Here is a 15,180-nt window from a genome sequence, read left to right on the forward strand (position 1 = left end):
CGATGAATAAAAAGCCCTCGGTAGTAAACAGTAACTTCACGGAGTTCACAGAACTTTAAAACAAAAGCAACCATAAGCAATAATCATAATGCTTAATCCCATCATGCGTCACAATGTTTAGCAGTAGAAGGACATAACATTAATGGCCAAAAGGAAAAAGACCAAGCAATTAATATTGCGACAAAATTTCAGCAGGAATTCCACTTCTAATTATCTGTTTTAGTCACAAGTAGCCACATCTAAACCACAAAATAGATGATGGAAAAGGATGGGTCTAAGGCACAGACCACGTAGCAGAATTTAGAGATGAGGTCTGCCTTTTACTTCGTCAGGACGACCCTGACCTGGCTGCAGCCGCGACAAATTTTTGGGCTCCAATATCTGTGTGTATGCTTTGGATATGAAAAAGAAACGAATATGTCAGACACTGATTTTTTCATTCTAGAGTAACTTCTTTCGGAATAAAGCATATGATAGAAGGGTACATAAATAAAAAAATTAAAAAAAGAAGAAGAAAAGGAATCTGCTATTAACTTTTTTAGAGTGTAATTGTAAACGAAAGAATTGTACAAGGTAAAGGTGAAAACCTATATGAATCCAAATCTTTGTCATGTGTTCATTTTTTTTTTCTTATGTGATAATACTTGTTTGGGTTTTTTTTTAAATTTTTGAAATCATATTTTAACTTTTGAGTAATTTTTTTCATTGTAAAGAGATGCACAATAAAATTCAAATGAAATCAAAATCATATTTTTGTTATTAAATCTTGTTGTTTTAGCTTCAAAGAGACAGAAAAAGCTTGAGGAGAAGGTCGGATCAGCTTGTTAAGGCCTAAAAGAATTGAGGTAAAAAATCTTATAAAAGGGTTTAATCCAAACTAACTATTTATTCAGTATGTATGTCAAAGTTAGCATTGAAGGCAGACACTTGAGTTTAAAAATATTTGCTAATTATATATCTTGTCAATTTAATAAAAATTTAAATAATTTATTCCTATTTTATAAATTTAAGATTAAATCATTTAATAATTTTTAATAATAATTTCTATAACGTTTATAAAATTTAATAATTTTTGTTATTAACTTTTATTTGTTAAATAACTTCAAAATTGTAAACCATTTAAAATGATATCATGCGGAATGTAATAAATATATAATAGTTTTGTCCTTAAAACTAATTATTTAAATCCTCAACTTAATATTTAATAATTTAAGTTCTTAAATTGGCAAATTAAGCAACCCCATGCACCTTCAACTAAATGGGAAAATTATCAAGAAAAGGAAAACTCACACGATGCAATCCATTATAATTTGGCAGAAAAAAAAAAAGAAGAAAGGAGAAACAAAAAGGAAGCAATTTGTTGATCATAAATAAAAAATGTTTTAAAAATTACAAGATTTATAACACTTTTGAGATGCAAGATCTGAAATAGGAAAATACATAACGTAATCACCTTTATTATCTGTTCAATCCGATACATGAATACAGTAAACGCCGCAGAGCCCTTGTTCCTTCCACTTTTTCTTCCTTGAAAGATCAAGTTAACTTTTATTGTCAATTAACAGAGCTTTGGGTAACATCAAATCAAAGAACTAAGATTGAATGATGCCATCATTTTCTTTGCTAATTCATTAGTCATTTGCATCCGAAGCTTCAGTCTTTCTAACTCACCCATAGCCTGAAGAGTTGGATCTTGTATTTTTGCTGGTTCTGGTTGATCCTGAGTGGTCCCTGAAGCAGCATCTTCCTTATGATGAATTTCATCGGATTGTGCTGCTGTGGTTCCACTGCTGGAGACATTTTCTCCATGACATGTTGCCGGTCTCATCTCCTTTGCAGCACAAAGAGCATGCGCAGCAAAATTACAAGCAAAACAGTTGTAGGACCAATACCTGCAATCCAACAATTTGTGACAGATATCACAGAAACGGGAGGAAACATTAGGGAAAGGGAGGGAATAAGCGAGGCTAAGACTATGCAAATGAGATTCGTGTTTTATAATTTGAGGTAAGAAAGCACATGGGACATGGAGATCAACGTCACATAAAGAACAACAATAGGAAAAGGCATTTCCCCTGTCACCACACGCATTACAGACGAAGGTGCCAGCCTAGTGGGTGGTGTACGGGACGAGAGTAAGATGGTGTAAGGAGTGCGAAGGATGTTGCACGGAACGACCTGCATTGCCACATTGTTCATGGAGGAAAAACTTGCAGCCCAAACAGCCATATGCAGATCCTGAACAAAATGAGCCGCAGCCTGAGCAACGGTATTCATGATCTCCTGGCTGCAATTGGTAAATTCTCAAGTTATGTTGGTGGCCAAAATGCTTGTATTCCATTATCTCTGTCTCTGTATACTGGTTTGGTTGATAGAACTGCTTTATTTATAGCATTTCTCGACAAGCCAAGTCAAGTTTTCCTTAGTTCCTAAAAGGAGAGTTTCATGTTTCTTGTTATTTATTGGACAAATAGAATATGCATATATTAACAAGTTGCTAAAACTTTGAAGCTTTTATAGCTGGCTAGTTGGTCTATGTAACTGCCAATTGATAGTTGACTTTTTTTATAGTTTGACTTGGAAAAATTGAACTATTATTCAATGATTCGATTGTAGAGATATATCCTCCATTTAATCTCGGTTTGAACACTTCAAATGCACACAGAAAACAATATATTGACTTGCCGGAAAATTCTCAGAAGTTTGGCTTAACAGCCATTATTATTTGATTTCAAGAGTTCATTTTTCTTCATTTCTCTTCCCCCTAAGGTTACTTTCCCTCAATTCTCCTAATTCTGCACCTGCAAGACACAGCACTTGCATAAAAAATAAAATAAAATAAAAAAGCCAATCCTCATTTCTCAAAAAGTCCTCCTTTCATATTTTATTCACCCATAAATCCCATTGACTTTAATTGCAATTGTGGCAAAATGAGTTGATTTTGATAAAAAAAAACAGTGTAATAAAATTTCACATAAAATTATAACATAAAAGATAATTTTATATGAGAAAATTGTGAAAAAAAAAAGACATCTTCGTAACTTGATTTCAAAAATAATCATCAAAATAAAATTACCTATTTGTAGCTATAATTTTTTTTGAAAGTTATTTTTTTAGCTATAATTAGTCATAACTTGACGAAAATATTCTTAAAATCATTTTAAATAAATTAAACCATCCATCACAATTTGTCTCCATTTCCGTCTCTACTTCTGATTTCTCTCTCTCACCATCTAACTCTTTCTAATTTTATTGATTTTTCTCTTCAGCATCTGTTTGTTGTACTCTTGATTTTTCTCTCCCATGCTTTTAGGATGTCGAGAGATGATTTTGATGTGCTTGGGGTGAGTGGTTATTTAAAATTTTAATTTTTAAATATTTTAAATGAAACTAAAATGATAAAAATGATCACAAATATTTAAAATAATTTTTAATTGAAAATAAGTTAAAAACATTTTAATCGGTACCAAATCGTAAAAGAAAAACACAAAGAAATGAAGAAAGTTGAAAGGATTGAAATTTTGGTTTGTAAGTAACAGCAATATTTCAGACATTAAAGTGTAACAAAATTTTTTAAACATGGCGTATAACAATAATATTTTTTTCAATACGACGTGTAACAATAACATTATTTCAACATAGCATATACTATGTTTTTTTACATGGTATGTAACAATAATATTTTTTTTCAACATGGTACGTAATAACTTTTTTTTAACAATAGCGTGTAACTTGTTTTTATACATGACGTGTAAAAATAATTTTTTCTTAACACGGCATGTAACAACTTTTTTTAACCATGTCATGTAACATGCTTTTGTACATAGCATGCACCAATAATTTTTTTTTTCAACATGGCATAAAACATCATGTGCATAACGTGTAACATCATGTGCACTTGAGGTTCAATATATGGCATGTAATATGTTTTTGTACATAATGTGAAACATCATGTGTATGGCATATAACATCATGTACACTTGATAAAATGACGTTTTATTAAGAATAAGTTTATCCAACTTGACTAAAAACAATTAAAATTATAGCATCTTAACTAAGTATAAAGGCTTTGATGTGTATCATAAAGAGAACCTAAGATAAATGCAATCTGTTATTGAAAAAATATATGTAAAAGGAACAGAGGATAGAATACCTAAAAGCGAACATACTGGTAGCATAATATGAGCTGTGATATTGGCAAGTATTCAACAAGAAAATAAGCTCATGACAACTAAATAATTAACTTGAAAATTCTAGCGCTCTGGAGGCTAGCTCTAATTTATTTACTATTTGGATTCAGATACAAACATAAGTGTGAAGTCGCAGGAGAACCTGAATATTCCTATTAGAAGATTTCCTATAATTTTTTTTCTGCCAGCCTGTTACATTTCCCGATACGATATGTGTCGAGACAATGCATACTAGACAAAAAACTACAACCTCGCAATTGAGGAAGTGTTACTTGTGGCCAAGGCCGGCACTAGGCCACCTTGGAGGTTCAATACCCGCGACTTGAACATTGAGCAAAGGGGCAACAAGCTCGTTAAGGAAGAGGTGAACTTCCCAATGCAATAGAAATAATTTCTTCTGTTCTTCCACGAACAATCTTCATCAAGCGACTCCTTCCCTTAACGCACACGCTTAGACAAGTAGAGAAAGAAGCAAAAAGTTGTACAAGGAGCAAACGAAGATAGAGGACTGATAGAAAGAGAAGATGAAAGCACTTCAGGAGGAGCATATGTATCACCATTTCAGTCATCACCATCCAATGGTACGTACCAATTTAATTTCGGTAGGAAACGTTACCTGTTCTGGGTGCAAGCTCGACATACTACCAGCTAAGGGCTATTACCGCTGCAAAACCTGTCCTTTCTACCTTCACCAAGTGTGCTACAATATGCCTAGGAAAACCCGACATCCTGGCCACCCTGCTCATGTTTTAACCCTCCATATCATGCCTTCATCTGGAGAGGAAACCTTCAAGTGTGAGGCTTGTGGACATCATGTCAATGGATTCTACTACTACTGTGGGGAATGTTCCACTTGCTACCATATCTTGTGCTCAGCACTGCCACTTTCTGTAGCAATCACTTCCCACCTTCACACGCTCAAACTAGAGTTTTCTCCTCCTTATGACTTGCAATGTGACATATGCAAACAACCGGCCAGCTATAAAGGATGGCTTTATAGGTGTCAAATCTGTGAGTTTGATACACATCTTGCCTGTGCCATTTCCAATCAAAGAACACAATCTTTTCGGCATCCAACTGCACCATTGCCAAAAACTTTGACAAGACAGATTATGTATTCCTCAGCATCCCTAATGGAAACTAAACAAAGAGAAGATTATGTTAACGAAGGCACAGAACTAAAGCAATTAGTATCCCAGGGAGTCAATAGGAACATCAGAGAGAACAGAACACAAGAAAATTTTCTTAAAACAGTGGTTGGATGGGATGAGAGATTGCATAGTCCTAGAAGGAAACTTACAACAAGAAATGGCCAGGATGAAAACTTCGGATCAAGTCGGAAGCCGGATATTGCTGGCACTTCTCAAAAACCAAAAGTACAGGCACAAGAGACAGACCAATCAAGTCTAGTTTCAGGTGACTTGAGTACAGCTCCAAGTTACCAGTTTAGCGATGGATGTTTTTCAATAGATTTGGCAGGATCTTATTCAAGTTTCGATCATACAAATCTGGCAAGAAAGGAGCCTAAACTTTCTGATACAAGCCCTCTCCAGAAGGTTAAGGAAACAATCAGTGATGGAAATGGCATTATGGTCGAGAGGATTACGAGCAACTTTGAACTAACCAAACAAGAAACTATTTATGCTAAGAAGGAAAGTTTTGATTTTCGTAACCCGGATAGTAGGATGAAAGAGGCATTTTTAACCGGAGACGGTACTCATTCAGGGGAGCAGAGGAATAGAAAGAAAATGTCAAATGAATCCAGGTGCGTGTCTGGAATTGGAGATCAAAGCAGTAAATCCGAGCAAGTAAGTGCAAGTAACCAAATAACATACTCTAGCATGGCTATCTTTGTCTTGTACAAAATAGTTCTGGCAAGTTTACATGTTTTATAACCTCCTGACGTTATCATAGTCCAATTGATAATTACTTCCCTCCATATTTTAAACAGATTAAGTTCTAGCAGAAGTGAACAAAATTCAATTATATTTTTTTTGGTCAAATGTAGGTAAAATCCTTTATTTTTAAAGGGTAATAGATTAATGCATCATTATGCTGTTCCGTATTTGCAGGGAAGATCAGGGTGTTCATGTTGTTGGAAGCTCTTCCAATGTTGCTTTTCTCCTAAGTATGAGAGAAGCACTACAGTTTTCAGTGATGGAAGAAATTGAAAAGAAGAAAAGGGAAATTGTGTGCAAGATTGTTAATTTTCAATCCAGGGTCGAGAGCTGCTCACCCAGGATGCTCCTCGTTTTTCTGTTTTTTCCCTTTCAACGCATAGTTGTAAATTGACAATATGCTAGCTGTTCAAAGTTTTGGCTAGCTCAATATGATGTCCCTTCAGTCTGAGTCAGAGTTCCATTATCACCTCCTTTATAGTTTGGCAAGCAATGTAATGATGAACAAATGGAAGTAGTATTTGAGTTTTACCTCAATTCCATGGGGTAGTAGCCTATTAGGATCACAAACTGAGACATTTGTAATTGCTGTATCTCATGATTGACAGAATTGAAGTCTCCTGACTGCAACTAAGGAAACTGAAACCTCAAACTCCTACAATATTCGGATTTAATCCACTTTTAGAAACCGCTTTAAGTTTTTTTTTTTTTTTTAAGATTAAACATGTGGTGTATTCATAACAAAAGGGGAAACCATTTACACAAAAGGAGAGGAAATTTGACAAAATCAGACCAGGATCTTTCTCTGGAACTGACGTATAAAAATTGATCAGCAAAAATTAAGTCCTGTACAAGAGATTTGACAGCAAAAAGAAAACAGACAAAAGACCACAACCAGGACTGAAGCAAAAAGAGGCAAGAGAGTAAGTAAGAGAAGGGAACATAACCACGGTGAGTCTTTCATCCTCCTGCAAGTCATAAAGTTCATGTCGTTCCCAAGGGTGGTCAATGCCTTTTCCAAAGCATAGGAGCCCAGGAAAGCTCTCTGTGTCACAAAGGTATGCATTAAAACCCAGTAACAAGTAGCAGTAGACAAAGAGAGGGTACTATCCAAAACAGTTAAGGATAAAGACTTAGAAGATCATGAATTCTATCAATCCTTGATTTAGTAAGGTTGTTTGCAGCCTCATTACTTGACCTTGAGATGTGTCTAATCTGCCAACCACTAGCCACTCTATTTTTGATTGAGCAAATCTGAAGAATATGTTGTCATGGCCTCTCTCACTGTCAAAACTTTAGCAAGGTTAGCGTCACCTCATCCAGCTTTCTTGGAAAAAACAAGCTTAACAACGCCATTATCATCTCGTAGAATTCCTCCAATTCCAAGAGACCGTGGACAACCCCTAGCCGCTCCGTTTGTGTTGAACTTGAGCCAACCTTAAGGAAGACACTCCCATTGAACCTTAGGTTTATTTCCCTTCTTTGAAGTGAGGGTAGCAACAAAAGATGGATCATTAGCAATGTCAGTGATGGATGCATTAGCATCAAACCATTTAGATATGATCCACCATGCCATCCTCAATTTGATGATTTTCATCGCATTTGCAAGATTCCAAGGTTTAAGTTATTATTAAGTTTTTGATTTTTAAAAATTACATTATTGACAAATCATGTCATCACTTATATTTTGTTTACTTTCGAATTCAGATCATTTAATGCGTCCTTATTTGATAAATTCTTATTCTGATTTGATATTTACGGTGTCCAGCTTGTACCGGCAAAACTCAGGAATGTCCAGCTTGCAATGGCAAAACGCAGGAATCATAATTCAGAAGGTTTAGGAGAGGGCTCAGGAGTTAGCTATTTGACATACTGGAAAAACAATACCTTACCTTCTTTTAAATATATTAGCTCGCTTTGACTTGAGATGAATAGAGATAATTAGCTGAACAATGCAAAATAAATGAATAAATGGCAAGAGTTAACTCAAGCGCTAACTTCCCTGTGAAAGAGACAGCTAGAAAAGTACCGGTTGTTTTCTTCCCTGGATACCGAAGCTGTCCCCTGTCTAAAGTAAATTTTCTAGTATATCAGATTCTCCATTGTATTCTGTTTTCATTCCAAACAAAGTAAACAGTTATAATGTCAAGCTCAAATGATGCAGGTCGACTTGGCATATGGTGGAGATTTAATAATTTTTTAACCAGATAACCTTGCAATCAGGGTTTGTCATAATGCAACATCTTGAGGAAAATTACGTCCAGGAGATAACATGTCCACATACAATCTGATCAATAACTTAGCAATTCAAATATCCTTATATTGCTTCTGAATTCTCCAAAAAATTAATGATCATTTCATGGGGACACAGAAGGGCAGGCTTGATACGGATCCAGTTATTCAACATTTCAGTCACCTGCATATCTAGAAACTGCATAGTTTTCAACCGCAAACCACAAATACACTTATATGCGCAGGTTGTAAATTAGAGGCCTTAGGATGGTTCTATTTTTGCAGTACTTGCAAATACTGCCTTCACAAAACTTGCTCCCGGATGCCTCAGAACATCAAGTCGACCCAAAACACACCCTTGTTCTTCTTTCATCTCCTGTTTATGCCACTGGTTCCTTCAAGTGCAATGCCTGTGGGAAACTTGGCAAAGGTTTTTGCTACCACTGTAAAGATTGTCAGCTTGATATACACAGTCTTTGCATCTAGATGCCCTCATCAGTCAATACTAGTACCCACCATCACGCCCCTAGAAATTTGTTTCAGAAACACACCACCACCACCCCCCCCCACAACCCATAGTAAGAAGAAATTTCAGTGTGACATCTGCAAGCAATATGGTTCAAACCACAGGCTGTATAGGTGTGGCTCCTGCAAAAATATGATGTTCACATGAACTGTGCCATGGCCAACCAATTGCAGCCTGCAGCAGAGATCCAACAGAGAAGCAACAGATTCTGTGCCCTACTGATAGTGCCAATACTCAATTCCAACCAGTAAGAGAGATCCAAACTCAACAAACACAGGAGGAGCAACTGCAGAGCAGGCCAATGGAGCATGCAGTCACCTTCAACCTGTCACAGGCTTCCAACAGACACAGCAGGATCAACTGCTTTGCCACAACATTGTAGCCAGTACTCATCTCAACCTGTCACGGGATCCAACACACACAGGAGCAAACACTGCATCACAGCAGTAGTTCCAATATTCAAATTCAACCTGTCAGAGCAATTCAAGTCCAACAAACACATCAGGAGCAACTTCTATACCATGCTGATAGAGCCAACGCTTAAGCTCAACCGGTCACATACATCCAACTAAAACAGCAACAGCCCCAACTGCTTAAGTCTTGAAGTTTCCCTCCCCAATTTTCCAAATTCATGACCAAGCTTCCATATTCAGGTTCAGCATTTCACCATGGTTCTCAACCAGTAATACCTATACCACAACAACAAATCTGTGTTCCATATGTTCATAATTCAAATCCAATTCTTGAAGCCAGTTCATCAAATTGGAGACAACCTTACAAAGTGAATGATTATACAGCAAGTATGCCAACTTTGGCTGTTAATCAGCATGTTCCACAACCTATTCATCAAATGAATGGTTATACAGCAAGTGTGCCAGCCTTTGCTGCAGTTCCTCAGCATGGTCAGCGTCCTAACACAGCAAAGGCAGGCAACAGTCTCATGGGCCATGTGGTTGAAGAATTAGTTGATGGTTTCATTCAACAAGCAGGGCTATATTTCAAAGTGTAACCTCTGGAGACCTTCCGTTTGATCTAGATATTGTCAATTCCTGATAGCTGAACCAAGGATTTGGATGCTAAAAATCATACAATGCATTACCTATATCTGCCGCCTTTTCTTTCTTTCTCTAATTTTTTTTTTCTAGCTCTATATTCAGCCTTTGTTTGCATGAAAGTCCTTTGTCATATGAGACAATATGTTAGCAGTTAATCTAGACTGCAGTCTTGATTATCTTTGATTATGACTTGTTTCAATAACTTGGCAATATCCTTATCACTGCCATCATCATCTTTATTATTACCGTATGTTGCAACTATATTTGATTCTGTTTGTAGCATATTCTCAAAATGATTATCTTAAATCATAACTTTTTTCCGTTTGATTCCTAATTTCAGATCTTTTGCTCTCACAATCTCATCCTATGAGGTTCATTCTTCCTTTATCATAACAACCTATCTTACAGAAATCACAATACTCCTCATGTGTCCGGTAGATCACTCAAAACTCCCAAAATCTCAACCGATAACATAGCTAGAATTTCTATCTTGAGGCTACAGAACAAAACATGATTTAACCTATTCTGATATATGTGTGGAATTGTGTTTTATAACTAAAGAAAGGAATGAATTTGATGAGACCTAGAGCCTATACTGTAAAAAAACAGGAAATGAAACATTGATGCAAAGCATAAGCTTCTTCATTCTATGAAAGGTTATAGAGCTTTATATAACTATCTGAATAGATCAGTAGTGGTTGAACTGAGGGAAAAGTATCAAAAAGAAAAAGGACCTTATAAAATGTGGCAGAAGACAATATTATGCAGCTTAGGTTTTGAGAGCAATTAATTTGTTTTATGGTTGAATGTGATGGAAAGTCTTCTGGAGCCACTAAGGCTCATAAAAAGACAACTGCACTTTGTATCTGTTGATTTTTCCTGAATAAAAATTATATGATATACACTGTTGAAGACTTGCAAGGTAAAATAATCACAATAAATAAAAGGAAACAAAGATTGCACCTAGAGTGTTTCCTCAAAAGATCCCGATGCCTTTTTCACTAAAAAACACAGAAATCAAAACCAGACAAATTTCTAGAAAGTCCACCCTCAGCAGTATATATCCACCAGCATTCAGCAAACTAAAATCACATTTTTTTCCCTCTTTAGTCTTTAACTATGATGTTGCTGCAATAATTGCCACTTCTTATGGTGGCAATGACAACAGATATTTCTTCCATGATTAAAATCAAGATTTTTTTTCCATTCACTGTAAAAATAAATTAGATTTTTGAGATATATATTATGAAAACAAAAAATAAACAAAAACTGATGTCAGTGTTGGATATTAATAAAAAAAATTCAATGAAAAAGGACAAATAAAATTAACAAATGTAAGATTCCTCAATGAACAAACCCATTTACAAGCAAAAATAAATTTCTGACATCAATAACAGAAAGAGCAAATACCCATTTATGAGAAAATCATGAAAACTAAATATTGAAGGCATACCTCTTAATTGGCATAAAACCCAAATAAGTCCTCCAACTTCACTCGAAAAATGGAAATAAGCCATCCATCTGTTATTACATGAAACCAAGGTTATAAACTTTTATTTTGTTATAATTAGAACCCTGATGTTACAGAATATTCCATTATCTGTTTAAACCTTCTTGGATGGCTATAAGCTATAAAAAGGAAATAATGGTATGAAAAAATAAATAGAAGAAGGAGATCAAAGGAAGAGAAAGGGGGATAGCTTCGATCAAAAAGAAAAAAATAAGGCAGGTTAAGATTTTGTATTCAAAGAAGGAAAATTGGAAAGCATAAAGCAGAGTAGAAAGAAAGAAAGTTTTTTAGTTTCAAAATTCTTGTAGATAGGAAAAAGAAAGGAAAGAAGAAAACCTGAGTTGGAAGCAATATTTGAGATTCACAGCAGAAGATTACAGAGATTAGTCCTCCATTTTCTCTATAGGACTTTATATACTCATTTTCAAATTTTTCGTGGTTATAATAACAAGGAAATAGGAATTTATAACCATAATTACACAAAATAAATGATGCGAAGGTTATTTCCACTTTTAGGTAAGTTTGAGGGCTTATTTGGGCATTGTACCCGCAGAATCACATAATTGCACACATCAAAAAAGCTTACCCTTGAAATCAACAAAAAATGAAGGCATAGCTCTTAGTTCTTTTTTGCAAATCTTTTAGTGGTAAAGGCTTTCATCAATGGTGACAGAAGTATGTACAGTGGTGGGAGGACAGTTGAATCAGAACAGAGATTTCTCAATGAAAAAAATAAGGGTAATGAGATCAAGAATGTAAGAAGCACAAATGAAAAGAATCAGAGAAGAAAAATGTTAAATATTGAAAGAGTCAAGTTGGTAAATCAAGCAAAGATCAATAATTACAATTAAAAGAATTTGTGTATTGAACAAATGAGCAATACTGCAAACATTAAATACCATGCTCATCAAATGGACCTATTTTTCCTATGTTAGAAGAATCTCATTTTGTTTCTGTAATTGGAATATGCGGCCGGTGCTAGCCTGCCACAATTCCCCAAACCTCAATCTCTGATGAAGGCAGGACTGAACATGAGTCCCTTTTATAGTCTATGTGAAACTTTAGCAGTTATTCATAAGATCCTTCAACATCTATTTTCCCAATGATGCCCATAAAATGAATCGATTTTTTTATTTGTTAGGAGAAAAGACAGATCTTCAAATGAACTTCCCCAAGAGGCAAATGAACCAAGCCTGCCCACTTTGATAGTATTTCATTAGCTTATGGATAACAACTGTTCCCTGAAGAAGGAAAACCAAGCACAAACTATTTTCTAATACTGTGAAACAATATACAAGTTTCCCCTACCTTTTATTCCGAACCCTCTTTTGTTTCTTTGCCAGTATTAGACCGATATCTCCAAATTCCCAGAGTCTTATAATCCCACACAATCCCCGATATCTCATCTTGAGGTAAACTTAGGCCTTCACGTTTTATCGATCTATGCAAGTGGCAGAAGAATTTTGGGTCTTGTAGTCTAATATACTCATGCAAAAGCTGCTCATGGTCTGGTACCCAATTCCTTGGAAATGGAGTGTAATCACAAGACGGAATCAAAGACATATGTGAGAACTGAACACCTTCAATTGCGTCAACAAGTCCCATCCTTAAAAGGTCAGAGTATTCCGGTGCTGAATTGTTGCTACTCTCCCTCAATGGACGACTAAGATCACGTGAAGCTATCCTATACACCTTGGCACGAGATTTTAGCCTATACCTTGCAGCATACAGTTTAGCTAAAGAGCTACGAATCACATAAGCACAAAAGCCAACAACTTTCTTTCGATTATCAGCATATCTGTACCAATCAGCCATGGTCTCAAGAAACTTATTCATCTGTGAATTTGTATGAGCTTGACTCGAGTAGAGCATTGGGGTACAAGGCAGAGGCTCAGGATCCTTATCACCCTTGACAAAGTGAAGCCGCCTGAACTGACGAATACATTGCTGTAAACTAGCTGTAACCGAAAGCAAAGTCCCTATGCCCTTTTGACTCACAATATTCCCTCCACTAGCTGTGTAACGAAGGGTAGGGTGTATCACTCTCCTACAAATTATATGGTCCAAGAATTGAATTCCTCTACTTATGTGTTCTATCTCCACTTTTGAGTTATCCAACCTTATCCCAAATTCGCTCTCACAGAACTCTATTATTTCCTTTCTAATTTGCACTGCATCCTCTCTGGGTCCTCGAATGCCAATCAAGAAATGACTTCCATGTCTTATGTAATCCATTTTCCTAGTTTTCTCTCTGCCACTAGACGGAACAAACTCAGGCCAAGAAGGGTTATGACATCCATCATTAATTGTATCTTTCCATATCGAATCATGCTTAGACGGCCTAAAAAACTTAACTATCTTCTCTTCCATCACTTGATCCAATTCATTAAGACAGACATTAGAAAGTAAAGGACTCAAAATTCCACAACAACCATAAGAAGGTACCTTAGCAGCTTCCTCAGGAGCAAAATCAAAGAAAGTCCTCAACCAATAGGGTCCGGTTTAGGCTCATTCTCATTCAAAATCTTCTTCTTAGTAGCCTTTCTTTTTTTCATCCTTTTGCTCTTCAAATCTCCACCGCCACCGCCACCACCACCATCGTCATCGCTCTTCAATCTCTTCTTAACAGGCTGGTTGAGCCCAGATTTAATCAAATTCAAAACTTTCTTATCTTTTACAACCTTTTCGAGACAACCCATGATTACATTTACACCCACATTATCAAATAACTCACTCAAATCACCTCTTAAAAACCAAAGATACCCAGCAAAGTTACTCCGAATTGTGCGGATAACGCTATGGGCACTCCTTCCAGGCCTAAAGGCATGAGATATTACTTGAAAACCGGGGTTCAAAAATAGGTTCCAGGACCATCAAAAGAACCTCTTGAACAACGCGGTCCTGAAAACAGGGGTCAGGCGATTGAAGCATAGCTTGAAGTTTTCTCTTTGAGATTAAACTCGTCGACGGCTTGTCGTTTGGGCTACGAATAAGCTGATGGGTCTTGTTGTTCCACTTGAAAGGCGGCCGTGAACGACTGCGCTTTGGAGGGAGAGAAGGGAATGGAGGGTCTGGGAGTGGATGGCGTTGCGGGGAGGGAAGGTGCCGGTCACGTGAGCGCAGGAGCGTTGGTAGGCTAACACCCAGAGATCAAATTTTGAGAGGAAGCCGGTGAGGTTTGGGAAAGTGGCGGTGGGTGAGTGTGAAGAGAAGGATTTAACCCATATTGAAAGGCAGATGTCAATTGGGTCCTGCTTTAAAAGAGCATATGGATCCGAGTCGGATGTCGGGTCGTGAGCTGAGAGAACGGAAAGGGAGGAAGAAAAGCGAGGGAAAGATTTGTTAATGGGAATGGAGGGAAGGTGCTTGATGGTTTTCCCCAGTAACATTTTTTGAAGACGAAAGCTTCCTTGTTCCCGGATTCTTTTAGTTGTTTCTATTTGATGGCGCCATTTCAAGGGTTTGTTGGTTTCGAATCTATTATTTTATTTAGGGTAAATTGCTACTCTAGCCCCTCAAATTTTGATCTTAATTCAGTTTTGACATAAATGCTGCTATAGTCGTGTTCTTGTTAATTTGATGACATAATATCAATTTTTAAACAATGTTACCCTTCATACTATTGAGTCACTAACCCACTATTAGATAACACAGAAAATATAAAAATCTAGAAGAGCTCTGGATAATTTTTTTTTATTCAACAAACATGCAAAGCATTGTTTTTATTCATAGTAGCAAATTAGAACCTAAAATAGTCCATGTTTGGAGA

The 15,180-nt window shown here is 36.3% G+C and overlaps 3 protein-coding genes and 1 pseudogene across 3 annotated transcripts; 2 read left to right on the forward strand and 2 right to left on the reverse strand.

Annotated features, from left to right (window-relative positions):
* Positions 1–320: 320 nt before the first annotated feature.
* On the reverse strand, positions 321–2,295 carry LOC110414800 (uncharacterized). Its single transcript, XM_021426209.1, has 4 exons — positions 2,179–2,295; positions 1,672–1,892; positions 1,454–1,527; positions 321–392 (listed from the first exon to the last, which is right to left on the reverse strand). Exons 1-4 carry the CDS (start codon positions 2,190–2,192, stop codon positions 321–323), a joined length of 381 nt encoding a protein of 126 aa, XP_021281884.1. The 5' UTR covers positions 2,193–2,295.
* Positions 2,296–4,714: 2,419 nt separating this feature from the next.
* Positions 4,715–6,361, forward strand: LOC110416030 (uncharacterized). Its single transcript, XM_089783296.1, has 2 exons — positions 4,715–5,998; positions 6,263–6,361. The coding sequence occupies exons 1-2, from the start codon at positions 4,715–4,717 to the stop codon at positions 6,359–6,361; spliced, it is 1,383 nt and encodes a 460-aa protein (XP_089639422.1).
* A 1,625-nt stretch (positions 6,362–7,986) lies between these two features.
* LOC149527248 (uncharacterized) lies at positions 7,987–9,899 on the forward strand (annotated as a pseudogene).
* LOC110415696 (nuclear intron maturase 1, mitochondrial-like) lies at positions 8,903–14,845 on the reverse strand. Its single transcript, XM_021427388.2, is given in 5 exon segments — positions 8,903–11,422; positions 12,720–13,903; positions 13,906–14,242; positions 14,244–14,437; positions 14,440–14,845. Coding segments are annotated over 4 exon segments (2,073 nt in total). The 5' UTR covers positions 14,801–14,845; the 3' UTR covers positions 8,903–11,422; positions 12,720–12,722.
* Positions 14,846–15,180: the final 335 nt, after the last annotated feature.

The sequence above is a fragment of the Theobroma umbraticum genome, unplaced genomic scaffold (assembly GCF_002168275.2).
Source record: "Theobroma umbraticum cultivar Fairchild unplaced genomic scaffold, ASM216827v3 scaffold_147.0, whole genome shotgun sequence".
NCBI classification, from domain to species: domain Eukaryota; kingdom Viridiplantae; phylum Streptophyta; class Magnoliopsida; order Malvales; family Malvaceae; genus Theobroma; species Theobroma umbraticum.

What these genes read in the sequence shown, in the direction of transcription:
- LOC110414800 (XM_021426209.1), bottom strand. An exon ending in TCCAACTCTTCAGGCTATGG is followed by an intron (nt 1,528 to 1,671) that starts GTGAGTTAGAAA and finishes TGATCTTTCAAG; the next exon opens with GAAGAAAAAGTGGAAGGAAC. An exon ending in GGATTGAACAGATAATAAAG is followed by an intron (nt 393 to 1,453) that starts GTGATTACGTTA and finishes TCATATCCAAAG; the next exon opens with CATACACACAGATATTGGAG.
- LOC110416030 (XM_089783296.1), top strand. Translation starts at nt 4,715, where the DNA reads ATGAAAGCACTTCAGGAGGAGCATATGTATCACCATTTCAGTCATCAC. An exon ending in AAAGCAGTAAATCCGAGCAA is followed by an intron (nt 5,999 to 6,262) that starts GTAAGTGCAAGT and finishes CCGTATTTGCAG; the next exon opens with GGAAGATCAGGGTGTTCATG.